Genomic DNA, 26,230 nt, shown 5'->3' with positions numbered 1-26,230 from the left:
AGGGACAGAAAGTCCCATTTCAGGGTCAGTGCACAGCCCCCAGTTTCATCTGTTGGCCAGAGATAGCACCTGCTCCTCTGGGCTCCCCCTCCTGAGACAGAGAAGTCCCCTGGCTCTTCAAAGTAAGTCATCACTAAAAGCCTCTGTCTGCTTGTTGTGGATTTGCAGCTTGCAATGATCAGTCCATGTTTGTCAATTAAAACCCCAGTTGAAGCTGGACTGAGGTATATTTGCTTGTTCAGAGAGTGCTGCTCTGTATCACAGCGAGGCTTTGCAGTCTGGGCTGCCATTGGGTAAGGAGCTCCCAGCTCAATTCTGCAGTTTCTACTTACAGATTCCATGCTGCGGTCTCAGGCATTCCTCCCAACCCAGGTTGGTGCACGGTGTGTGGACAGTCACAGTTGTCCCTCAGCAGTTATTCCAGATCATTTACTAGTTGTTCCTATTTGTTCATTAGTTGCTCCAGGGGGACTAACTAACTTCTACTCCTCTCTATGCTGCCATCTTCTTCTGTCTCTCATGCTGTATATTTTAATATTTTACAGTGTTAACTCTGGGATGTATTCCTTGAGATATCTGTTTCTTGATTTTGTAACCAGCTGGTGATAAGACAGATTTTCTTGAGCTTCAGCCCTCCTATCAGGACATTCACCCAAGGCGAATGCAGCGTGCAGGGTTTTCCCTGTCTTTCTGGACCTCTGTCTTGCCCTGGGCTTTTGCTTGTTAGTTGTTTTGGAGTTCCCTGTTTATAGGAGTTTGGGTGTTCCCTCTGTTTCCCAGGAGACATACCTCCCTCTTCTGGATGTTTGAAGCTGGCAGGCTTTTGTCCCAGACTATCTACCTCTTTAGTTTTTTACATACCTTTCATTGTCTCAAGCTGCCTTTGCCTAAACTGCAAATTCCCAGAGATGACTTTCCCAAGTCAGTCTTTCACAGCCCAAACGGGGCCAGGGACCCACACAGGGGCATAGACCAGCTCCAGTGTGCCCTGGGGAGAGTATCAGGAAGGGCACCAAAAGCCTCTCCAATAGCTCCCTAAAGCTGAGCCCCCCTGGCCTGCCCAGCAAATGCAATTCTTCACTGTGTCTTTAAATCTCCACCACCTCTGCTCCTGTTCAGGGAGGGTTGAAGCAATGGCTGCCACTGCCTTTGTCCAGGGCAGGTTGAAACAATAGCTACCCTTAGAGCTGGGCCCCCAGCCATCTGAATTAGCTAATCAAAAGCTGTGATCAGTGATCAGCCATGCCCACCCCTGTTTTTGGGGAAGAGGGTTTTATGTCCGTTTCTATCACCAGCGAGCTAGCCAGGGTCAGGACTTCAAGGTGGCCTGCCACAAGAGTGGTGGATGGGTGCTGATAGCTGCTGCATGGAGAGAGCAATTTACTATCCTTTACTGTAATTTGTCAGCCTCTTTCTGCTTCTCTTCCCTGGATGCTGTTCAGTGTTCTTCTGGCTTCTGGAGTTTTAAAATAGCTGTTTCAGGCAATTCCTGCCTGTTTATTACTTGTTTTGGTGGGAGGACTGAGTCCTGGAGCCCCCCACTCTCCACCTTCCCTGGAAGTCCTTATATAAAATTCTTTATTAATTATTTTATTCAAATTCTCCATATAGGTTTATCTTTTGCTACCTGATCTAACAAAGACCCAGAGAAATTTACTAAACATTTTCACTATCAATGTCTTCTGTGTTTTTAACATTTTTTGCTTTATGTATTTTGATGCAATGTTATTCACTGCATAAGTGTTCTCATCTCTTATATCTTCATTGTGAACTGTTTGTTCTGACCATATAAACAATATGAAGTAATAACTTCCCCTGCTTCCATTGCCCAATTCTCTGGTGCTCTGACCTTATGGATTATTATATATACAAACTGCAATTCCTGATGTACATAGCTACTAGTGTTCTTAGCTCTGTCCTCATCTACAACTACACAACTCAGAATGCAGTGTGTCCCCTTCCAAGTCCCTCTTTACCTCTTGCCCAGTTACTAACTGTTAGTGGCCATTGTTGACTGGGTGTAGAAATTTTAGAGGGTTTGGAAGGTGGGGGCCTATAGAAGGAAAATAGTATTCTCTCCCACTCAATCAGTACCATTGTGGTAAAAAGAATGCTGCTTAATTACCTGGTTGATACTCATCATTGGTGTTTGAATCAGGGACAATCAGAGAGAGGGACAACAGTTCTTCCTACCTTTGGTGTGGAGTTTTTTTTCCAGAGGCAAAGCTTGGGCGTGCCAGATTTTCCTTCATACAACTCGTTACTTTTGCATGAGTGGAGATGCTCCTGCTTCTGCTATTGGTTTTCAAGATTTCTTTCTTTTTCTTTCTTTTTTTTTTTTTTCAGTGACAAGGTGGGTTTTGAAATGTTTCTGTGACTTCATGGATGTACCCATGAAGAGGGTGTATGGGACGAGTGGTGAGGGACTTTTAACCTTTTGTAATGAAAGTCCCTCAACCCAGAAGAGGTTTTTATTCTTACTAAGACTGGTTTGTTGAAACTCTACTCAACTCTTGACTATTATTTCCAACATATCCAAGGGTGATGAAAAGTGGATCCTTTTGTAAATAAAACTGAACAACAATCAAGATCTATTCTCAATTATTCTGCTACACAAGGCCCTGCTTTAATAAATGTTGTTGCCTGCTTCCCCCGCCCAGGGGTCTCGTAGATGCTTTACTGAGCATTTCCTGAATGGGGCCAGAGTCTTATTCCTTGTGTCTCAGTCAGACATGCAGCCTGTGGGCTGGTGCACCTGTCTCCACCCCTCAGCCAGATAATCTTTTTGGCCATCCAGCATCACTGTCAAGTGCATCAATGCCTGCGATCTGTTGTGTACAATTAGACTTTCTGGGCTCTGGGAAAGCTGTAATCTCTTACATATAGCAGCTTTAGCCTGACAGACCTTCTGAGTTCTTCAGTGTATCCTTTAATAATTCTCTATCTTCTCACATTTTGTCAGTGTGTCAACAGTAAGAGCTTGATGTTTTCAGATGATGAAGCACTGAATCCTGTCCTCCTGCATTTGTTGTTTCTGGTCTAACATACCCATCTTTATGGAAATTCTATCCAAAAAAAAAAAAAAAATGGACCTGCAGATCCTTTTCAGTGATTGAAAAGAGTGGTATGTGTTGTCTCAATGGCACCTAGCCAGTCTATAGGGGCACTTGTATATTCTACCTGTGGGTTTCTCTAGGCAGGTGTGGTTGTAGGCACTTTGGTGTAGATGCAGGGATGCTTCAAGTCATCATAGAAGCTGCCGTTGCTGCTCTCAGGATGCCACTCTGGCAGTTAGGTGGCCTTGGAGCTTTATCTGGTCTCACAGGATGGCGCATAGAAGCTTACCTGTTTTTAATGCTTGCGGGGCTCATGGATGCCTCCCTGTGCTGATCAAAGCCCAGATGGGGTCAGAGCCAGCCTGGCAGGCCCACCGTTTTGTCTCAGTCACAAACACAGGGTCTGTGGGCTCATACACCTGTCTCCACCCCTTGGCCAGACATCAATGCCTGGTTTAGCTTGTTATTATTGTATCTTCAAATAGTTCCAGGAATGGTGGTGTTATTTCTGCCAGCCAAGCTGCAGCTGGTTTAGGGGTAAAGAGAGGATGTAGTTTTTTCTCATAACAAATTTGGTCTCATTTCAGCCATCAGCTGCTCCCATAAAATGATTTATCCCCCATCATATGTCACAAAGCATTAGCCATTAAACCACAGGTGGATTGGCCTCCTACCCAGACATCATTGTCTTATCAGGCATCTTCCTCACCATCCTATTCATGTCATATTGCCTTAGCCAAATTGAGTTAGGGATCAGAAAGTCCCCCATGGCTGGCACTACTCTGCAATGCCCATTAGGACGTCTTCTTCTCAGATGCAGCTAAACATTTAGACTCACAAGCCCAGAACAGGTCATACTTGGTGCTAGTTTACTCAGAGGGATACAGGAGAGGAAACCTAGCTCAGGTTTCCTACCTGGCATTTATATTCATACTTAGTCCTGCCAACCTGAAGGCAATGTATCAGTCAGGGGTCATTTTTACCATAAGCAAAGTTGCCTGGAAACACAGCTGACATTCTACTTGTATCAGGTTTTTAGAGATCTGACTTAGAAAGGTAACTGAGGTCAGATTAGTCCATGGAGAAGGAGAGAAAGGGTTTTGTTAACCCTTCACCCACAAGGGCCACTGATTGCAGTAGATGACTAAGTGCCAAATTAGATCCTATTGTAGATCTCTAGGTAGGCCTTACGGTTTCTGGGACTGGTTCCTTGGTTGCCCTTTTACACAAATTTAGATTATCAAACTGGCAGGTCTAAAATTTTGGGTGGATAAAATGACTGCCCCTTTAAAAGATGAAGCAAAGTATTTTCTGGGTCCAATTAAAAGGGACCATGCTCATGTAGTTAAAATTTAAGACAGTTGATTTAAAGTCTTGTCTTTAGTAAGTTTGATTTAAGGTCATTGTCTCTAGTAAGTCCAGTGTCGATGCTTCCTCAGGGACAGTTTCTATCAATTTCTTTTTCTTTTTTAATTAATAGACTTTATTTTTTAGAGCAGTTTTACATTTACAGAAAAGCAAGTAGGTAGTTCAGAAATGTCCTCTATTACAACAAATCTTTTTTTCTTTTTTCCTTTTCTTCTACCACTCATCATTTCCTGTTTTTTTTCCTTCAATACTCTATCAACATATATTTTTAAATTCTGTTTTATTGAGATGTTTTCACAATACCATACAGTCAACCATGGTGTATAATCAACTCTTCACAGTATCATCATATAGTTGTGCATTCATCACTGCAATCAATTTTTGAACATTTTCCTTACCCCGAAAAGAATAAAAATGAGAATAAAAATAAAAGTAAAACAGAACACCTAAAGTATTCCATCCCCCTATCCCACCCTATTTTTCATTTACTTTTTGTCCCCATTTTTCTACTCATTTGTCTATACAGTGGATAAAGGGAGTGTGAGCTACAAGCTTTTCACAATCACACAATCACACCATGTAAGCTACATAGTTACGTGATCATCTTCAAGAATCAACAGTTCAACAGTTTCAGGTATTTCCTTCTATCTATTCCAATACACTAAAAACTAAAAAGGGATATCTATATAATGCATAAGAATGCCCTCCAGAGTGACCGCTTGAATCCATTTAAAATCTCTGTGTCACTGAAACTTCATTTTGTTTAATTTCGTTTCCCCCTTTTGGTCAAGAAGATTTTCTCATTCCCACAATGCCAGGTCCAGGTTCATCCCAGGAGTCATGTCCCATGTTGCCAGGGAGATTTACACCGCTGGGAATCATGACCTATGGAGCGGGGAGGACAGTGAGTTCACCTGCAAAGTTGGCTTAGAGAGAGAGGCCACATCTGAACAACAAAAGCTCTCTGGGGGAGACTCTTAGGCACAATTATAAGTAGGATTAGCCTCTCCTTTGCAATACTCTATCAATATTTAGTTTCTAAATGTTTATTTCCTAAATTTGTGTTTTTGTACTGCTTAGCCAGGATATTTCATTCCATTGAATCATTTAAGTTCATTCATTCATTTATCATAGTGGTTCTCAACCCTGGCTGCAAATAGGATCACCTGGGAAGCTGCAAACACACCCCTACTCTGGATCAATTAAATCAGAATTTCTGGGGGTGGGGTGGATATTTTGAAAAAGCTTCCAAGATGATATTACTGTGATGTCAGGATTGAAAAATGCTGACTTAATGGATATTAAGTAAATGCTTTTATGCACCAAGGTGGGGGGGAGGGATGATAGTGGGAATGGGGGATGATGAGTGAAGTGTCCTCCTGGAAGTGGTGAAGTTTAAGTGTTGGTAGGTCGGATTTCCCAAAGATGGACATGACACCACCTCCTATCCCCTACACTCTTCTGCAATGGACTGGGAGGCTCTGCAGCACGTGGCTAAGTCAGTTTCCCCACCATCTTGAACCTGGGCGGGCCCTGTGTTGGCTTTGATCGATGGGAGGATGGAAATGAAACCATGCCAGTTCCCAACCAGCCTTACTGCCTCCTTTGGTAGTTTCTGTCTTTCTAGGAATTGGTCCATTTCATCTAAGTTAGCAAATTTGTGGGCATAGAGTTGTTAGGATTCCTTTGTTATCCTTTTAATACCCATGAGAGCAGTAGTGAAGATACCTCTTTCTTTCTGATATTGGTAGTGTGCGTTCTCTCATCTTCCCTTGGTTAGCCTCGCTAGTATTTTATCGACTTTATTGAACTTTTGAAAGAATCAGCTTTAGGTTTTGTTGATTTTCTCTACTGTTCTCTTGTTTTCAGTTTCACTGATAATCTGCTTGAATTTTTATTATTTCTTTTCTCCTGCTTGCCTTAGGTTGAAAGTGCTCTTTTTTTCCTGTAGTTTCCCAGGTGGAAACTTAGGTTATTGATTTTAGATCTTTCTTCTTTTCTAATATTTGTGTTCAACACTATAAATTTCCCTCTAAGCTCCGCTTTCACCGAATCCTACAAATTTTGATGTTATATTTTCACTCAGTTCAAAATATTTTTAAAGTTCTCTTGAGACATCTCCTTTGATCCACAGATTATTTAGAACTGTGTTGTTTCCTCCTTGCTCTTGGAGCCTTGCTCTTGGGGCACTCCTCAGAACCCAGTCACCAGGATGCAAGACGCTCCAGCCAAATGCAGCCCACCAACGCTCAGTCATACAATTGAATTACCCTGGATGGCCAGAACAGTTCAGCCTTTAGATGAGTTTGACTCCAGCCATTACCAGACTGCATTAGCAAGAACCACCTAACATAACCCAGTCAACTTTCAGAATTGTCACAGAAAATAATAAATTACTGTTTTAAGCCACTGAGTTTGGGGGTGATTTGCGATGCAGCAGTAGGTAACTGAAGCAGGAAGCCAAGACCTCAGCTACAAATAAGAGTTTTTCAGGCACAGGGCATATTGGGGCTTTACTGGCAGAGGGAAGAGGAGGGCAAACCCCAGATTCCAGAAAGCGCCTGGCTCCTTTATGGGGCCGCCGGCAGCCACAACGACTAGAGTACAGGGTTTGTGGAGGAGACAAACCTCCGCTCATCCGACTGACAAATCAGCAAAATTAGGAAGTGAACACTCACTCTTCCAGCGTTTCCGTATTGCACCCTGTGCCAAATGCTTAGAAAGCTGACGGAAATTTAGCTCTCTTGCCCAGTTCCAAAGCCGAGTCTTTTCATCTTTGTTCTCGCCACGCCTGTCCCTGGTGAGAACCCACGGGCTCCCCGCTCCTGTCCACTGAGAGGCTGAGAATGGAGCCATCTTCCCGCTCTCTGGCTCAGAGCAAGGCTGGGATCGGGTTTTGCTCTGGAGTGTCAGGACAGGATTTTTAAAGGTGGCTCTTCTCACTTACCCTTTGAGGGTTTCCTTTATGATTAGGTGGCTCGCCAGCGATAACAATCCCGCCGCTAGGTGGCAGCACTCGTGAGCTGCTCGTCCAGGCCCTCAGCAGAGCCGTCTTTTGGTGACTGGCACTTCCACTGCGGCTGCCTGGTGGTTACAACAGGAGCTTTGTTGGGGTGGTTTATCCTTCTGGAAAAGCAGCGGCCCAGTGACATGCAAAACATGTTTAACCCAGGGTGGCAGGGACCACAAGTGCTGGAGGAAGCGGTCGGTGCCCACATGGCCTCCACATCCCCCTTCTCCTAAACCAAGACCCAGCTTTTCCCTGGTGAAGTGCTCCAGGCCTGCCCCGTAGCAGCGATCCCAACTCAGGGCTGGCCAATGAGAGTGCACCTTCCTAATATAACATCTTGTGTTAGTTATATTTGATGAACTAATATCACTACATTATTGTTAACTAAAGTTCATAGTTCACATAGGGCTCACTCTTTGTTTTGAACAGTTCTATGAGTTTTGACAGATGTACGTCATGTATCCATTTCAGTATCATACAAAATAGTTTCACTGCCCTGATCATCTCCGTGCTCCACCTATTCATCCTTCCCTCCTCCCCCCTGAACTCCTGGCAACCGCTGATCTTTTTCATTATCTCTATAGTTTTGGCTTTTTCAGAATATCATATAGTTGGAATCATATAGCATGTAGCCTTTTCAGACTGACTTCTTTCACTTAAGAATATACAGTTAAAGTTCTGGCATGTCTTTTCATGGCCTGATAGCTCACTTCTTTTTATCTCTGTAGAGTATTCCATTGCATGATGTACTGCAGTTTGTTTATATATTCATCTTAACCGAGGACATTTTGGCTGTTTCCAGTTTTTGGCAATTATGAATAAAGCTTCTTTTAACATTCACATGCAGGTTTTTGTGTAGATTTACTCATTTTGGTAAATACGCAGGAATGCAGTTGCTGGATTATGGTAAAACTATGTTTAACTTTGAAAGAAACTGCCAAACTGACTTCCAAAGGGGCTGTATCATTTAGCACTCCCACCAGTGGTTCCACATATGAACCAGTATTTGATGTTAGATTTTAGATTTTAGCCATTTTAATAAATATGTAGGGTTATCATGTTGTTTTAAGTTGCAATCCCCTGATGACATATAGTGTTGAGCATTTTTTCATATGCTTAGTTGCCATCTGTATAACTTCTCAGAAAAGGTGTCTGTTCAGATCTTTTGCCCATTTTTAAATTGGGTCATTTGTTTTCTTGTTGATGAGTTTTAAGTATCCTTTGTATATTTTGGATGCACCTCATTTATCAGATATGTGTTTTGTAAATATTTTCTCCCAGTCTGTGACTTATCCTTTCGTTATCTTATCAGTGTCTTTCCTAGAGCAGGAGTTTTTAATTTTAATGACATCCAACTTTTCAATTTTTCTTTCATGAATTGTGGTCTTAGTGTTGTGTCTAAAAAGTCATCACCAAACCCAAAGTTATCTAGATTTTCTCGTATGTTTTATTCTACAAGTTTTATAGTTTTCCATTTTATATTTGGATGTATGATTCATTTTGAGTTAATTTTTGTGAAAGGTGTAAGGACTGCAAGATTCATTTTGTTTTGCATTTGGATGTCCGATTGTTCCAGCACCATTTGTTGAAAAGACTGTCCTTCCTCCACTGAATTGCCCTTTCTCCTTTGTCAAATATCAGTTGACATATATGTGTGGTTCCGTTTATGGCCTCTCTATTGTGTTCCATTGATCTGTTTGTCCATTCTGTCACCAATACCATGCCATCTTTTTTTTTTTTTTTTTGAGATTCATATATTGAACAATATTTATTGAGCACCAACTATATGCCAGGTACTCTTCATACTACTTGATATACATCAGCGAGCATAAATGGACAAATATCCTGGCATGGGTAAACAACAATGATCATATTAACTAAGTAAATTGTATAGTATGTTTAAGATGATATATGCTATGGAAAAAATAAGGTAAGGTAATGTGGTGAAGAATAAGGTAATGCATACTTACTATTTAATCTCCTGTTTTTGTGAATTGTCTACTTACATCCATTTTCTATGGGCTCTTTGTTCTTATTTATTATACTATTATTAATATCATTCATTGTGATGATCATAGTTTGTAGCTGTGCCAGTTTGAGACTGTTGTGTACCCCAGGAAAAACTATGTTCTTTTGACCCACTCTGGTGGGTGCAGACTTACGATGGGTGGGATATTTTGATTCGATTATTTCCATGGAAGTGTGACCCCATCCATTCAGTTAACTGGAGTCCTTAAGAGAGCTCAGGGGCTGACACAGACCCAGATGCTTGGAGATGCAGAGGGGAAGACATTTGGAGGTGCTAAGCTAAGAGATGAAGCCGAGTTTGCCCTGGAGAAACTAAGAGAGGACCCCAAGATGCTTAGAGAGAAACAAGCAAGAACACACAGGAGCTAAGAGAGAAAAGCTGAAAGAGACAGAAGCCCAGAGACATTTTGGAGAAAGCCATTTTGAAGCACAACCTGGGAGTAAAGGACCAGCAGATGCTACCCACGTGCCTTCCCAGATGACAGAGGTTTTCCATACACCATTGGCTTTTCTTCAGTGAAAGTTTCCTCTTGTTGATGCCTTAGTTTGGACACTTTTTTGGCCCTAGAAATGTAAATTTGTAACCTAATAAATCCCCTGTATAAAAGCCAGTCCATTTCTGGTATTTTGCTTAACAGAAGCTTTAGCAAACTGGAGCAGGAGCCTAATCTATTTTTCCCTGCTTTGTTTATGATGACCTCTGTTTTTAGATTTGTATATTTTAATGTAATCAAATTTATCCAACTTTCCTTAATGTGGGCATTTTGTGTCTTTAAAAGAAATCATTTTCTTTTCTTGAGATGAAATATAAATATTCTCTTACATTTTCTACTAAAATTATGTATCTATTTTATATAATTTATGTTTAAATTTATTCCCACACAGAATGATAGAATGGTTAAATTTACTTTTTTTCCCATATGGAAAACCAATTAACCCAGAACCACTTATTATATGATAACTTTCATCACTCAATTGAAATGTTACGCTAATAAAATTCAGATTTCCTATTTGTAAATCTGTTTAGGGTTTTCTCCTCTGATTCATTGATATATTTGATCTCTCTGATTACAGCCATGTACCCCTACAGACTATTTTCCAGAGTTGCCAGGATGACCCTATTAAAATATAAGACAAATCATGCCACTCCTGTGCAGAAAATAATCAAATGGCTCCCCATCTCAGTATAAAAGCCAAATTCCATTCTCAGTCCTACAAGGCTCTAAGTTTTCCACACACTATCAGGAATGTGCATCCCCCAGACAGCCACATAGTTCTCTCATTGCCTTCAGGTCTTTTCACCACAATCATATTCTCAGTGGGGTCTCCCCTGGCCATTCTGAGGCCTCATCTGATTTCGGCCTCCTCCCCAGTAATGCATTTCCCCATTGCTTGCTTTATTTTTTTCTTGCCTGGCACTTGTATGAATTACTTCTTATTTTAATTATTTATCTTGTTTACTGTCTGTTTCCTACACTTAAATGAAAGCTCCATGATGGCAAGAATCTGTTTGTTTTTGTTTTTGCATCTTTGGTTCGTTATCCTATCGTCAGTATCTGTGCCTAGAAGAGTGCCTGGTAGAGAGCCCACCCGAAGTAAGTAGTTCTGGCATGAAAATTACATTAATTAATTAAAAAATGAAAAGGGTCAAAGTAGGGTGAGAAAAGGGGGCCAGGCAGTTTTCCCTGGGTCTAGCCCAAGAGTAGGAGCCCACATGCCTCCAGGGGACACCTGGGCATTGTAGTAGTGTGCAGCCCTGAAGCCCATCAGCTGGGGCTGTGGCCATGGAGAGGGACTTCTGAGTGTAAAATGGTGAGACCTTCTTCAGACCCAACTGCTTGTATCCATGTTGTAATGTGGGCCCTATCACTGATTTTGTTTTCCAGAGAAGTGAGAAACATGGATTATAAGAATATGAAACCTCTGAAGTGTTTAAAGTAGCTAATTTAAATAGAAAACCGTAAAAACAAAGATCAGACAAAACCTGACAGCTGGTTAAAAGTGGCCACTGCATGGCCTGCTGCTGTTTGCTGGACTAAATTGGGTCATGTATGAAAGAAAAGTAATCCCTGCATAAGTCTTGAAGCAATCAGCATCAGATCATGTTGGATGGAGAGAAAGAACTGGAATTGCCACCTTCTTTCAACTCCTGGGAACTCCCTGTTGCCCCCTACTAAGCAAGGAGTTAGGGGAAGCCCAAGCAGTGGCAGTCACCAGTTCTCTTTCTTTGGGGACAGGTGATATAGTTTAGTGAGGGGGAGGGGTGGGGAAACCAGAGAGAGGGTCTTGAGAAGGGACTTTAGTAGAAAAAGCCTGGAAAAGGACAAGGAATAGAGCTAATCAGAAGGATGCAGACCCATGCATAGGGACATCTTAGTTCTTAGGGCATTCCTGGAGTTGCCACCTGTTTTCCCCACCAACTACCACCTCTGTATGTGGCACTCTACACCTGAAGGAGTTAGTTACAGAAAAGTTACAACTTTCAGCTTAACTGCCCCATGGCATCTACCCTCACTTGGGTGGGCAAGACTGGCCAGGAGGCAGCTATGAGGAGCCAGAAGCCACAGACTTTGTGGGAGTCTAGCTAAAATGGGGCTTCTGGAGGCAGGGGGCAGCCCCTTGATAGAACACTGGGTGGAGCCACCAGTGGTTCCAGGCATCTGCTGAGAGAAACGTGGACTATCAGAGTATTCCCCAGCCCTGGAGAGAGACAAGAGGCTCAATCCTCTGATGGCCTTACTCTGTAGTGAGGCAAGGAACAATCTAGCAGGGGGAAAAACAATGAGGACTGCTGTACCTGGGTTCAGCAACAGTTTAGTTTTACTGGATAAAATATTTTCCACATGCAAAGTGGCCCATGTCTTAAGTTCTGCGTGCCCCACAGATCCATTCCCCACAAGTATTGTTTATCCAGTATAGGGAAAATGAACCAAGATCTTCATGTCTAAGGTTTACTGCGCCTGAGTCCCCCTGAAAATGCAAGGAGGCACCCCACAGACCAGTGCCTAGGGGTCACTGTGTCAGTGGGTTTGGCTGAGATTGTGCTAGCAGGAGGCAAGATGCAGGGAAGTGTGTGGCACAAAGTCTCTGAAATAAGAAAAACTTTTTTAGGGATAAACTTGGCTTCTGCTTAACCTGCCTAAGTCATCTCTGACAAAATGCCCTTCTAGGGAATCTCTAATCCCGCAGGCTTCTTTGACAGTTGCCACTCCCTCTGTGTGCACAGAGCCAGGGAAGACACAGAGCCAGAAACCCAACTTTTTCCTGGGCCTTCATTACCTCACTCATGAGCCAAACTCCCCACAACACTTCTGCATTCTCTCTTCCTCTATCTGTCTCTCTTTGCATTCCTTCTCCCTCAGCATTTCTTTGTTTCTGGCCCCCTTCCCATGCATAGATGCTCCCTTCCTGTATCCTCTAGCCTCTCCCAGATCCCTGTTAACTTGGTGTTTCTCCCCCTTGTTCTGGACCCCTTCCACTGTTCTTTGTGTCACTTTGTACTCTTATTTATTCAGTCTGTTTTCCTCTAAGCCCCAAGCTCTCACTTTCCCTCTGTTATTCTCCAACCCCTTCCCAGTTGGATATCTACCCCCTTCAATAGATCTCCCCCACTCCAAGGAGCCCCTCCATTTCTGATCACTCCCCACCTCTTCCTAAGCAATCACCTCATCTTCCCCTTCCCCCACCCAGCCCACCTCTAGTACACCCCTCCCCCCTCCCCCCACCCCACTCTAGACCAGACCAGCTAAGTTCTATTCTTAGATGACCGATTATACTAGCTTCACTTTAGCCACAGCCTGAATTTATAGCTGTTCCTTCCCTTCATACTCTTCCACCAAATACATCCAGTCTTTTCAGAACGACAAATTCTTTACACATGACATGTTATTTCCACATAAATTTGTATTTTTAAAAACGAAACAACAGTTATGCTAGCAAAGACATTTGGTTAGCAGGGATCCTTAAGCTTTCAACACACTGAAAAGTAACTTTTTTTGCACGTCTGCAAATTACACATTTGCTTCCTTAAATGTGGCAAGCTCTACCGTAACAGTTAGGACTTTTTCACCAAATCATAGACGTAGATGAGGAAATCATCATCAAACTTGATGAAATATACAGAGGGTTTGGCTTCCACTTGGTAAATGACCATGCCCATCCGTTTGGAGCCATCTTCTTTGGTATATTCCACATGTTTACCTATCAGGCCACCTGCAACTCCTCCTGACTCCCCTTCTGCTGGAGGAGCCTCACGGGACTCTGGCACGATCCGGAGGTCACCTTCTTTATAATCATCTAAAAGCTGGTACATATACAAGACAGGATCTTTCTCATAGGTAATATAAAACCAGGCTTTCATGATAGGTGCTTGGGCTAAGACCATCCCCTTCCATCCATCTTTAGAACCATGCTCACCCTCAAACATATGTTCCACTGCTTTGCCAATTATGGTGTTTGCAAGGTTTGCATCACCAAGTTGAGAGGATGCCACTTGGTCGGAGATAATTTTAAGAGATAAAACTCTTTTATCTCTCTGAAGTTCCAGTCCATAGACACAGTCAATTCCATCATACTTCACCAGATAAAGGAAGGGATTCAAAGGCACCTGCTCGAGAATGGTTCCTTTCCACTGCGTGATGGGCTTATCGCCTTCCTTCCACCCATGTGAAATTCTGCAACCCACGAGGTTCCCGCGGGGCTGGGAGGAAGATCTGCCCCTCTGCTTCTTCTGGGAGGCCTTCTGCGCCACATTTGCAGACCCAGTGGCCCATCCCACAGCTGCCCTTGATTGCTGCCCTTTGGCCTTATGAGCGCTGGCGGTCTTCATGCCTAGGTGCTGCCTCCGCCGTGAGTCTGCAGAGAAGGAGGATCAGCGGCCCACGAGCCCGAGACTTGCAAGAGCTGGGATGGCAGGATCTGTTGGTGAAGAACGCTTCTTTGAGTGCGCGGGGCAGGTGAAGAGGACGGTGGCGGTGTCTGAGCGCGTAGCTGGCCCAGCCCTCCGGCTCGCTGTTGGCGGCGTCTGCCCCTAGTTGGCGTCGGGCTCCCACCTCAGGCTCCGCCCTCTTTGCGTGGCGCAGCTTCCGGCCTGGAGAGAGGCCTCCCCTTCCTGCTAGACAGAGCGTGTTTCGGCCCCCATCCGCCTCGTCTTCCGTTTGCGTGGGAAGCGTGCGTTTGCTCTGAGGTGTCCTTCTTTCCCAAATCGGGAGTTCAGGCCATGTTGATTATTGCAGTTTTATAGTGAGCCGTGAAGTTGGGTAGTGTCAGTCCTCTGGCTTTGTTCTTTTAATTTCTTTTTTTTTCCCCTGTGAATGGGTGATATGTTCTTCAATTTTTTTTGTTGTTGAAAACAGGGCATTTTGAGTATAATAATGTGGTAACTCTGGAAATCAGATTCTCTTCCTCCCCAGGGTTTATTGTTGCATTTTGCTATGAGTTGTAGTTATTTATTTGTTTGACTTTTCTAAACTATTTTTGTAGAGCCTTTATACTTTGGCCTTTGTGGCCACTGAAGTCTCTATTTTGTTGTGATCAGTTTGTGATTTGACGCTAATGCCTGGAGCAAACAACAACAACAACAATAAACCTCTCCCAGCCTTTGGAGGTTTGGGTCTGTTCTGGAGCACTCCTTCAATGCTTAGCCAGGCCGTTTACAACTGTACCTTAGCCATCGCTTCTTGCCTGCATGGAGCCTAAAGGTCAGCCAGAGGTGAAAGTTTAAGGTCTTCTCATGTCTTTTCTGCATATGTGTAACAGCCATGGGCATGCACGTGGCCTTCTAGATTCCCTGGAACACAGGACATTTTCAAAACCTCTATTTTCCTGTGTGTATCCTTTCACAGCCTCTTTTTTAGCAAGCTTTTTGGTGCGTCTGCTGCTTGCCTGACCATAATCCTTTGCCCCAGGTGGTTTAGGCTGGTATATTCATCTTTTATTTTTTTCAAGTGCAATTTTATTGAGATATGTTCACATACCAGATAATCACCCAAAGTGTACAGTCATTGGTTCATGGTATCATCATATAGTTGTGCATTCATCACCACAATCAATTTTTGAACATTTACATTGCTCCATTAAAAAAAGAAAGAATAAGCATAAAAATAAAAAAGAATACCCAAAACATCCCATACCCCATTTCCCACCCCCCTCTGCTATTATTTATATATTTTTGTCTTTATTTTCTTACTTATCTGTTCATACACTAGATGAAGGGAGTGTCAGTCACAAGGTTTTCTCCATTACATGGTCACATAATAAAAGCTATATAGTGATGCAATCATCTTCAAGAATCAAGACTACTGTATTGCAGTTCAGCGGTTTCAGGTGTTTCCTTCTAGCTATTCCAATACACTAAAAACTAAAAAGGGATATCTATATAGTGCATAAGAATGCCCTCCAGAGTAGCCTCTTGACTCCATTTGCAATCTCTCAGCCACTGAAACTGTTCTTTGTTTCATTTCTCTTCCCCCTTTTGGCCCCAGGAGGCTTTCTCAATCCCACAATGCCAGGGAGAGCCAGGCTTATTCCCAGGAGTCATGTCCCATGTTGCCAGGGAGATTTACACCCCTGAAAGTCATGTCCCATGTAGTGGGGAGGGAAGTGAGTTTACCTGTGGATTTGGCTTAGAGAGAGAGAGAGAGAGGCCACATCTGAGCAACAAAAGAGATTCTCTGGGGGTGACTCTTAGGCATAATTATAAGTAGTCTTAGCTTCTCCTTTGCAGGAATAGGTTTCATACGGCAAGCCCTAAGACTGAGGGCTTGGCCTATTAAATTGGTAGCCCCAATGCTTGCAAAAAAACATCTGGAATTCCCCAGTCCCTCAAGGAAGCTTTGGAAATACTTTTTTATTTTTGCCCACATTAGTCTGGGATATATAGGGGTTTCACACTAACCTGTACAAACTAACAAGATCTCACTCCCTATTCAAGGTAATTAGGGTGTTTGAATATACTGACCATACAAGCTAAATTAGATAGTGTGCTACAGAAAATATAAAATTTTCACCAAATAAACATCTCTTCCTTTGGTCTCACACAGAAGTTGAAGTTTTAAAACATGGTTAATATCATCCTTTACCCTTTCTTTGGTTTGATTTGCCTTAATCCTAGACAGATCATCTTCATTAATATCCGTAATTGAAGTCTGATCTCTTTTTCATCTTTTTAAACAGTTGCTGTAGGGGGTAATGCTGACTTTCATAGCTTCAGAACTCTAGCTCTGAGTCTCACATGTCACTCAGATACCCAAAATTCCAGGAAACTACCAGGCTATACACAAAGAGCTCAGCATCTCAGAATTTAGAACTAACCATAACAACTCATAAGGATGTAACTGCTGTAAGAGCTTACAATCTAGAAACCTTTACAATAAGCCTTTCCCTGATAACTTATGCTCTTGAATTCAATTCTCAGAGTTTGCACATTAAATTTAGTCCATATTAGTGAAGCATTATAATATTTTTATTTGTTTCTGGCTTATTTCACTCAACATACTGTCCCCAAGTTTCATTCACCTGATTGCATGCCTCACAACTTCATTCCTTCTTGCAGTCACTCAATATTCCATTGTATTCATACACCATAGTTTACCTTTCTACTCATCAATCAATGTACCCTTAGGCCACCTCCATCCATTGCAAATCATGAATACTGCTGCCATAAATACCAGTGTGCAAATGTCCATTCATATTTCTACTTTTAGTTCCTCCAAGTATATACCTTATAACAGGGTTGCAGGATCATATGGCAACCCTATACTTAGCCTCCTGTGGAACCACCACACTGCCCTCCAGATGGGTTGCACCATTCTGCTTCCCTACCAGCAGTGAATAGGTACATCTTTCTCTCCACATTTTCTCCAGCACTTGTATCTACCTGCACTATATAATCCATCCTAAGTAAACAATCAGTGGTTCCTGGTATAATCACATAGTTCACCACCACAAGCTATATGAGGACATTTCCATTTCCTCCACAAAGAAAGACAAAGAGGAAAAAAAATGAAGAATAAAAAGTTTAAAAATTAGAAAAATAAAATATAAAGGGGAAACAATAACACCAAGATTCCCATGACCCTCCCTTATATCCCCCTCTTATTGGCATTTAGCTTTTGTATATTGCCTTTGTTGCATTTCATGGAAGTATCTTACAATCTTACTGTTAACTATATACTCTAATTTGCATTGATTGTATTTTTCCATATGCCATCTGTGATGGTTAGGTTCATGTGTCAACTTGGCCAGGTGATGATACCCAGCTGTCTGGTCAAGCAAGCACAGGCCTAACCATTGCTGTGAGGATGTTTGTGGCTGGTTAATAAACCAACAGACTTGTTTATTAAGTCATCAGTCAGTTGGATGCAGCTGTGACTGATGACTAAGTGAAGGGTGTGTCTTCCACAATGAGAGAATGAAGTTGGCTGGATTTAATCCAATCAATCAGTTGAAGACTTTTAAGCAAGACAGATAGAGGATCTTCACTTCTTCTTTGGCTGCCCAGCGAAGCATTTCCTGAGGAGTTCGTTGAAGTTGCCAGTTCATTTCCTGAGGAGTTCATCAAACACATTCGTCGAAGATCCCAAGTTCATTTCCTGAGGAGTTCGTCAGAGTTGCCAGTTTGCTTCCTGAGTTCATCGAACATCTTCATTGGAGTTGCCAGTTTGCTGACCGCCCTATGGAATTTGGACTTGTACATACCCACAGTTGTATGAGTCACTTTTATTCCTAGATATCTCTCATTGATCCTATTTCCCTAGAGAACCCTAATTAATACACCATCCCATTTTCAACACCTCACAATGTTGACATTGTTATATTTGTACTTTTAATCACCGTCATTGTCCACTTTAGGTTTTGCTAAGTTTTACTGTACCATTCCTTATCTTCTGTCTTTCATTCTGGTGTCATACATGACCCTAGCCTTCCTTTTTTAACCATAGTCACAGTTAACTTTGTTCAATGTACTTACAATATTGAGCTACCATCAGGTAGTGTTGTGCTATCTATTTCTGGACTTTTGCAATCAGTCCTGTTGAATATTCTTTTCTCCTTCAGTATCAAATGCCCAATCTCTGCTGTCTTTCTATCTCCTGATAACCTGTGTTCTCAACTTTAACTCTCAAAGTTTGCTCATTAATGTGATTCATATTAGTGAGACCATACAGTACTTGTCCTTTTGTTCTGGCCAGTTTTGCTCAATGTAATGTCCTGAGGTTCATCCACATTGTTTGCTTCATGACTTTCTCCCATCTTACAGCTGTGTAATATTCCATTATATGTCTTTACCACAGTTTTTTTATCTACTCATCCACTGATGAACATTTGGGCTGTTTCCATCTCTTGACAATCATGAATAATGCTGTATAGACATTGGTGTGCAAATGTCCTTTCATGTTCCTGCCTTCAGTTCTTCCAAATATATACCTGGTAGTGGGATTGCTGGATCATGTGGCAATTCTATACTTAGCTTCCTGAGAAAGTACTACACTGCCTTCCAGAGTGGTTGTACTATTCTGCATTTCCACCAACAGTGAATAAGTGTATCTCTTTCTCCAGCATTTGTAGTTTTCTGTTTTTTTTTTTTTTTTTTTTTTTGGATAATGGCCATTCTAGTAGGTGTGAGATGATATCTCATTGTGATTCTGATTTGCATTTCCTAATCGCTAATGAAGTTGAGCATCTTTTCATGTTTTTGAGCCATTTGTGTTTCCTCTTCAGAAGTGTCTGTCCATGTCTTTTGCCCATTTTTAAATTGAGTTGTTTGTCTTTCTGTTGTTGAATTGTAGGATCTCTTTATATATTCTTGATGTTAGCCACTTATTTGTTATGTGGTTTCGAAATATTGTCTCCTATTGAATAGGCTACCCTTTTACTTTTCTAACAAAGTCCTTTGATGCAAAGAAGTGTTCAGTTTTGAGGAGATTCCATTTATCTATTGTTCTTTCATTGCTCATACTTTGGGTGTAAGGTCTAGGAAGCCATCTCCTATTACATGATCTTTAAGATATTTCCCTACATTTTCTTCTAACTTTAATGTTTAGGTGTTTGCTCCATTTTGAGCGAATTTTTGTATTCAGTGTGAGAAAGGGGTCCTCTTTCATTCTTCTGGATGTGGTTATTCAGTTCTCCAAGCATCATTTGTTGAAGAGGCTGCTCTGTCCCTGTTGAATTGACTTGACTGCCTTATTAAAGATCAATTGTCCATAGATGAGAGGATCTATTTCTGAACACTCAGTTTGATTCCATTGGTAAGTATATCTGTCTTTACACCAGTACCATGCTTGTTTGACCACTGTAGCTTTGTAATATGCTTTAAAGTCAGGTAGTGTGAGACCTTCTACTTCATTCCTCTTTCTTGAGATATTTTAGCTATTCAGGGCACCCTGCCATTCCAAATAAATTTGGATATTGGTTTTCATATTTCTGCAAAGTAAGTTGTTGGGATTTTAATAGGTATTGCATTGAATCTATAAATCAATTTGGGTAGAATTGACATATTAATTATATTCAGTCTCCCAATTGATGAACACATATGTCCTTCCATTTATTTAGGTCTCCCTTGATTTCTTTTAGCAATTTTTTTTTGTAGCTTTTTGTGTATAGGTCTTTTATGCCTTTGGTTAAATTTATTCCTAAACATTTGATTCTTTTGGTTGCTATTGTAAATGGATTTTTTTGATGTTCTCCTCAGATTGCTCCTTACTAGTGTGTAGAAACACTACTGATTTTTGCATGATCTTGTACCCTGCCACTTTGCTGTATTCATTTATTAACTCTAGTGCCTTTGCTGTAGATTCTTCTGGATTTTCTACATATAGGATAATGTCATCTGCAAACAGTGAAAGTTTTACTTCTTCCTCTCCATTTTGGATGCCTTTTATTTCTTTTTCTTGCCTAATTGCTATAGAACTTCCAGGAAAATGTTGAATAACAGCAGTGACCTTGGGCATCCTTGTCTTATTCCTGATCTTAGAGGGAGAGCTTTCAGTCTTTCCCCATTGAGTATGATGTTAGCTGTGGGTTTTTCATATATTCCCTCTATTATGTTGAGGAAGTTCATTTCTATTCCTATCCTTTTGAGTGCTTTCGTCAAGAAATGTTGAATTTTCTCAAATGCCTTTTCTGCAACAATCAAGATCATGGTTTTTTCCTCTTTGACTTATTGATGTAGTGTATTGCATTAATTGATTTTCTTGTGTTGAACAAGCCTTGCATACCTGGAATAAATCCCACTTTGTCATGGTGTATAATTCTTTTAATGTGCTGCTGGATTTGATCTGCAAATATTTTGTTGAGGATTTTTGCATCTATATTCATTAAAGAGCTTGGTCTGTAATTTTCTTTTCTTTTAGAATCGTGTCTGGCTTTGGTATTAGGGTGATTTTGGCTCATAGGATGAGTTATGTATCTTTCCCTCCTCTTCAATTTTATTTTGAAAAGTTTGAGCAGGATTGATACTAATTCTTTCTTGAATGCTTGGTAGAATTCACATATGTAGCCATCTGGTCATAAACTTTTCTTTTTGGGAACTTTTTGATGACTGATTTAATCTCTGTACTTGTGATTGTTTTGTTGAGGTCATGTATTTCTTCTTGAGTCAATGTTGGTTGTTCATGCTTTTTAGGAAGTTGTCCATTTTATCTACATTGTCTAGTTTATTAGCATATAGTTGCTTATAGTATCCTCTCATTATCCCCTTCATTTCTGTAGGTTCAGTAGTTGTGTCCCCTTTCCCATTTCTTATTTTATTTATTTGCATCCTCTCTCTCCTTCTCTCCTACCTCCCCCCGCCCTTGTTTGCCTAGCTAAGGATCTGTCACTTTTGTTGATTTTCTCAAAGAACCAACTTCTGGTTTTGTTGATTCTCTCTATTGTTTTCATGTTCTTAATTTCATTTATTTTTGCTCTAATCTTTGTTATTTCTTTCCTTCTGTTTGCCTTGGGGTTACTTTACTGTTCTTTCTCTAGTTCCTCCAGGTGAACAGTTAATTCCTAGATTTTTGCTCTTTCTTCTTTTTCAATATAGGCATTTAATGCAATAAATTTCCCTCTTAGCACTGACTTTGCAAATAGCAAAATAAGTTTTGCTATTTTGTGTTCTCATTCTCGTTTGCCTCTAGATATTTACTGATTTCTCTTGTAATTTCTTCCTTGACCCACTGGTTGTTTAAGAGTATGTTGTTTATTGGGGGCTGATGGCTTGACGTGCTGAGCCCTCTGTCTTGGGGCTTGTCCCTATGAAGCTTGTTACTGCAAAGGGGGGGATAAACCTGCTTATAATTGTGCCTAAGTCTCCCCCTGAGTACCTCTTTGTTGCTCAGATGTGGCCCTCTCTCTCTGACTAAGCCACCTTGGCAGGTGATCTCACTGCCCTCCCCCCTACATGGGACATGACTCCTGGGGGTGTAAACCTCCCTGGCAATGCAGGATGTGACTGCTGGGGATGAATCTGGACCCAGCATCTTGGGATTGAGAACATCTTTTTGACCAAAAGGGGGATGCAAAATGAAACAAAATAAAGCTTCAGTGGCTGAGAGATTTCAAATGGAGTTGAGAGGTCACTCCAGTGGACATTCTTACACGCTATATAGATAACAGTTTTTAGGTTTTATTGTATTGGAATAGCTAGAAGTAAATACCTGAAACTACCAAACTCCAACCCAGTAGACTTGACTCTTGAAGATGACTGTATAACAATGTAGACTACAAGCAGTGACAGTGTGATTGTAAATACCTTGTGGATTGTATTCCTTTTATCCAGTATATGGATGGATTAGTAGATAAATGGGGACAAAAACTAAATGAAAAATAGGGTGAGATGGGGGGCATGATTTGGGTGTTCTTTTTTATTTTTATTTTTTATTCTTATTCTGACTCTTTCTGGTATGAGGAAAATGTTCAAAATTAGATTGGGGTGATGAATGCACAACTATATGATGGTACTGTGAACAGTTGATTGTACACCATGGATGATTATATGGTACGTTTATATATCACAATATAACTGAATTTTTTAAAAAAAGAGTATGTTATTTAACCTCCATATTTTTTTTTTGAATTTTCTAGGCTTCCTCCTGTTATTGATTTCCAACTTCATTCCATTATGACCTGAGAAAGTGTTTTGTATAATTTCAATCTTTTTAAATTTATTGAGATTTGCTCTATGGCCCAACATATGGTCTATTCTGGAGAAGGAGCCATGAGCACTTGGGAAAAATGTGTATCCTGCTGTTGTGGGGTGTGATGTTCCCTGTCTGTTAATTCTAGTTTATTTAATGTAGCATTCAAGCTCTATGTTTCCTTATTGATCCCCTGTCTAGAAGTTCTATTCATCAGAGTGGTATATTGAAGTCTCCAGCTATTTTTGTAGAGATGTCAACTTTTCCCTTCAGTGTTGTCAGTGAGTGCCTCATGTATTTGGGGACACTCTGGCTTGGTGCATAAATATTTATCATTGTTATATCTTCTTGACGGATTGTCCCTTTTATTAATACATAGTATACTTCTTTGTCTCTTTTAATTGTTTTACATTTGAAGACTAATTTGTCTGATGTTAGTATAGCAACCCTGCTCTTTTCTAGTTGTTGTTTGCATGAAATATCTTTTCCAACCTTTCCCTTTCAACCTATTTTTTTTCCTTGGGTCTAAAGTGAATCTCTTGTAGACAGCATATAGATGGATTGTGTTTTTTTAATCCATTCTGCCAGCCTATGTATTTTTATTGGGGGATTTTAATCCAATAACATTTAATGTTATTACTGTAAAGGCAGTGCTTTCTTCTACCTTTTTGTCTTTTGGATGTTATATGTCATATATATATTTTTCTTTCTCTGTGTTTTTACCCTTACTGATGGTCTTCATTTCTGCACTCTTCTCTGAACCTCTCTCCTATCTGCCTGTAGTCCTTCTTTTAGTATTTCTTGTAGAGCAGGTCTCTTGTTCACAAACTGTTAGTGTCTGCTTTTCTGAAAATATTTAAAATTCTCCCTAATTCTTGAAGGACAATTTGCCAGATATAGCATTCTTGGTTGGCAGTTTATCTCTTTCATTATCTTAAATATATCATACCACTGCCTTCTTGCCTCCAGGATTTCTGCTGAGAAATTTGCACATAGTCTTATCAAGCTTCCCTTGTATGTGAAGGATTGCTTTTCTCTTGCTGCTTTCAGAATCTCTCTTTGTCTTTGACATTAGACAATCTGATTTGTAAGTGCCTTGGAGTAGGTCTATTCAGATCTATTCTGTTTGGGGTATGCTGCACTTCTGAGGTTTGTAATTTTTTGTCTCTCATAAGAGATGGGAAATTTTCATTGATTATTTCCTCCTTTATTCTTTCTGCCCCTTTTCTATTCCCTTCTTCTGGAACACCAATGACATGTATATTCATGTACTTCATGTTTTCATTCAACTCCCTGGGACCCTGCTCCTATTTTTCCATTCTTTTCCCTATCTATTGTTCTGTGTGTAGGATTTCAGATGTCCTGTATTCTAGTTCACTAATCTTTTCTACTGCCTCTTCAAATCTGCTGTTCTAAGTCTCCATTGTGTTTTTCATCTCTTCTGTTGTGCCTTTCATTCTCATAAGTTCTGCCATTTGTATTTTCAAACTATTGAGTTCTTCCTTATATTCACCCAATGTCTTCTTTATATCTTTCGTATCTTTTGCCATATCTTTCCTCAAATCATTGATTTGACTCTTGAATTGATTTTGAATGTCTGTTTGACATCTTTAATTAGTTGTTTCAACTCCTGTATCTAATTTGAGGTGTATTCTAGTTTGCTAATGCTGCTGGGATGCAGAACACAAGAAATGGATTGGCTTTTATAAAGGGGGTTTATTTGGTTACACAGTCACAGTCTTAAGGCCATAAAGTGTCCAAGGTAACATATCAGCAATCAGGTACCTTCACTGGAGGATGGCCAATGGTGTCCGGAAAACCTCTGTTAGCTGGGAAAGCACGTGGTTGGCATCTGCTCCAAGTTCTGGTTTCATAATGGCTTTCTCCCAGGACATTTCTCTCTAAGCCACAGCTCCTCTTCAAAATGTCCCCATTGCTCTTGGGGGTGTTTGTCCTCTCTTAGCTTCTCCAGAGCAAGAGTCTGCTTCCAACGGCCATCTTCAAACTGTCTCTCATCTGCAGCTACTCTGTCAGCTTTCTGTGCATTCTTCAGTGTCCCTCTTGGCTGTAGCAAGCTCTCTCCTGTCTGAGCTTGTATAGTGCTCTAGTAAACGAATCAAGGCCCATGCTGAATGGGTGGGGTCACACCTCCATGGAAACTATCCAATCAGAGTTATCACCCATAATTGGGTGGGGCACATTTCCATGGAAACAACCTAATCCAAATGTTCCAACTTAATCCACACTAATGTATCTGCCCCCACAAGTCTGCATCAAAGAACATGGCTTTTTCTGGGGAACAAAATATATACAAACCAATATAAGGTGTAAGTTTGTTTCTTTGGTCCGTATCTTCGCTTTTCCTAATTTGACTCATAATACTTTTTGGTATGTAGGCATCTGATTTCCTTGATTAGTTTATTCTATAGGTTGTTTTCACTCTTTACCTAGGGTTTTCTTGTTGGTTGTCTTTGTCTTCTATCTGTTTTTTGGCATTCAGTTCAACTTATTGTAGACTGCTAGCATAGCTTCTGTTTAACTGATCATAATTTTTCTGCTCTTGTTATTCTGATTTTGTCCTGCCTATATGGAACATTTTTTTTGGGGGGGGGGAGTTGGTGTCCCCAGATATGATCGACCTCAGTCAGATTTTTCCAAACCAGACAGGCCCAGGTCTCAGGAAGGTGTAATCAGTATCAAGTTTCCCTGAGGATGAGACCAGCAGGTTGTCAGACTTTCCTGTGAGGCCTCTAGACTTTGTGCTTTTGTTATCCTGCCCAGCAGGTGGTGCTTGTCAGCCCACAGTGCCCACTGATGTAAAGAGGTGTGGTGCCTTTAATTCTCAGTAGACCCTGTCCCTGCTAGGGGCATGGTTGACACAGAGACAGAAATACAGGCAAGATTAAGCTCTTTCTGTTTTTTTTTCCTAGCCCCTGGGGTCTGATTTCTCTGAAGGAGGGCCACCAGTTGAGCTGGGGCCCTGCCCCCCCCTTTTCTTGTGGAAGTTATGCCCTTTAGAAAATTATCTACTTTACTTGACTCCTTAGTTTGTTTCTCAGACCTGTCTTAACTTCACTCTTGCCTGTGTCAGCACTGACAGTTGGAAATGCCTGAGGCTCTCTAATGAACTATTTGGAATAGTTTTTTTATCACTCTTTTTTAAAAAATTCAGTTTTATTGAGATATACTCACATACCCTATCATCATCCACAGTGTACAATCAGTTGTTCACTGTACCATCATATAGTTGTGCATTCATCACCATAATAAATGTTTGAACATTTTCATTACTCCAAAAAAAAAAAGAATAAAAATACCAGTAAAAAAGAACACTGAAAACATCCAATCCCCCATCCCCCCTATTATTCATTTAATTTTTGTTCCCATTTTTCTACTCATCTGTCCATACACTTGATAAAGGGACTATGAGTCACAAGGTTTTCACAATAACACAGTCACACTATATAAGCTACATAGTTAAACAATCATCTTCAAGAATCACACTGTTGGGTTGCAGTTGAACAGTTTCTGGTATTTCCTTCTAGCTGTTCCAATACACTAAAAACTAAAAAGGGATAACCATATAATGTATAAGAATATATTCCTTATAGGAGAGTTTTTAAAAAAGAAAAAGAAAAGAAAAAAATAAA

At 40.9% G+C, this 26,230-nt stretch overlaps 3 protein-coding genes across 4 annotated transcripts in view; 2 read left to right on the top strand and 1 right to left on the bottom strand.

Annotated features, from left to right (window-relative positions):
- The window catches only part of TLR1 (toll like receptor 1), a 103,975-nt gene that overhangs the window by 20,060 nt on the left and 57,685 nt on the right, over positions 1-26,230 (top strand). The gene's annotated exons all lie outside the window — the stretch shown is intronic.
- TLR6 (toll like receptor 6) overlaps positions 1-26,230 on the top strand; it is a 52,157-nt gene that overhangs the window by 20,090 nt on the left and 5,837 nt on the right. The gene's annotated exons all lie outside the window — the stretch shown is intronic.
- On the bottom strand, positions 13,517-14,290 carry LOC119529314 (spindlin-2-like). The gene has a single exon (XM_037829585.1). It carries the CDS (start codon positions 14,288-14,290, stop codon positions 13,517-13,519), a length of 774 nt encoding a protein of 257 aa, XP_037685513.1.

The sequence above is a fragment of the Choloepus didactylus genome, chromosome 3, assembly GCF_015220235.1.
Source record: "Choloepus didactylus isolate mChoDid1 chromosome 3, mChoDid1.pri, whole genome shotgun sequence".
In the NCBI taxonomy this organism is placed as follows: domain Eukaryota; kingdom Metazoa; phylum Chordata; class Mammalia; order Pilosa; family Megalonychidae; genus Choloepus; species Choloepus didactylus.
This window is presented reverse-complemented; position numbering and strand designations above follow the sequence as displayed.

Bases quoted from the DNA above. Each gene is read 5' to 3' on its own strand.
- LOC119529314 (XM_037829585.1), bottom strand. From the start codon at position 14,290: ATGAAGACCGCCAGCGCTCATAAGGCCAAAGGGCAGCAATCAAGGGCA.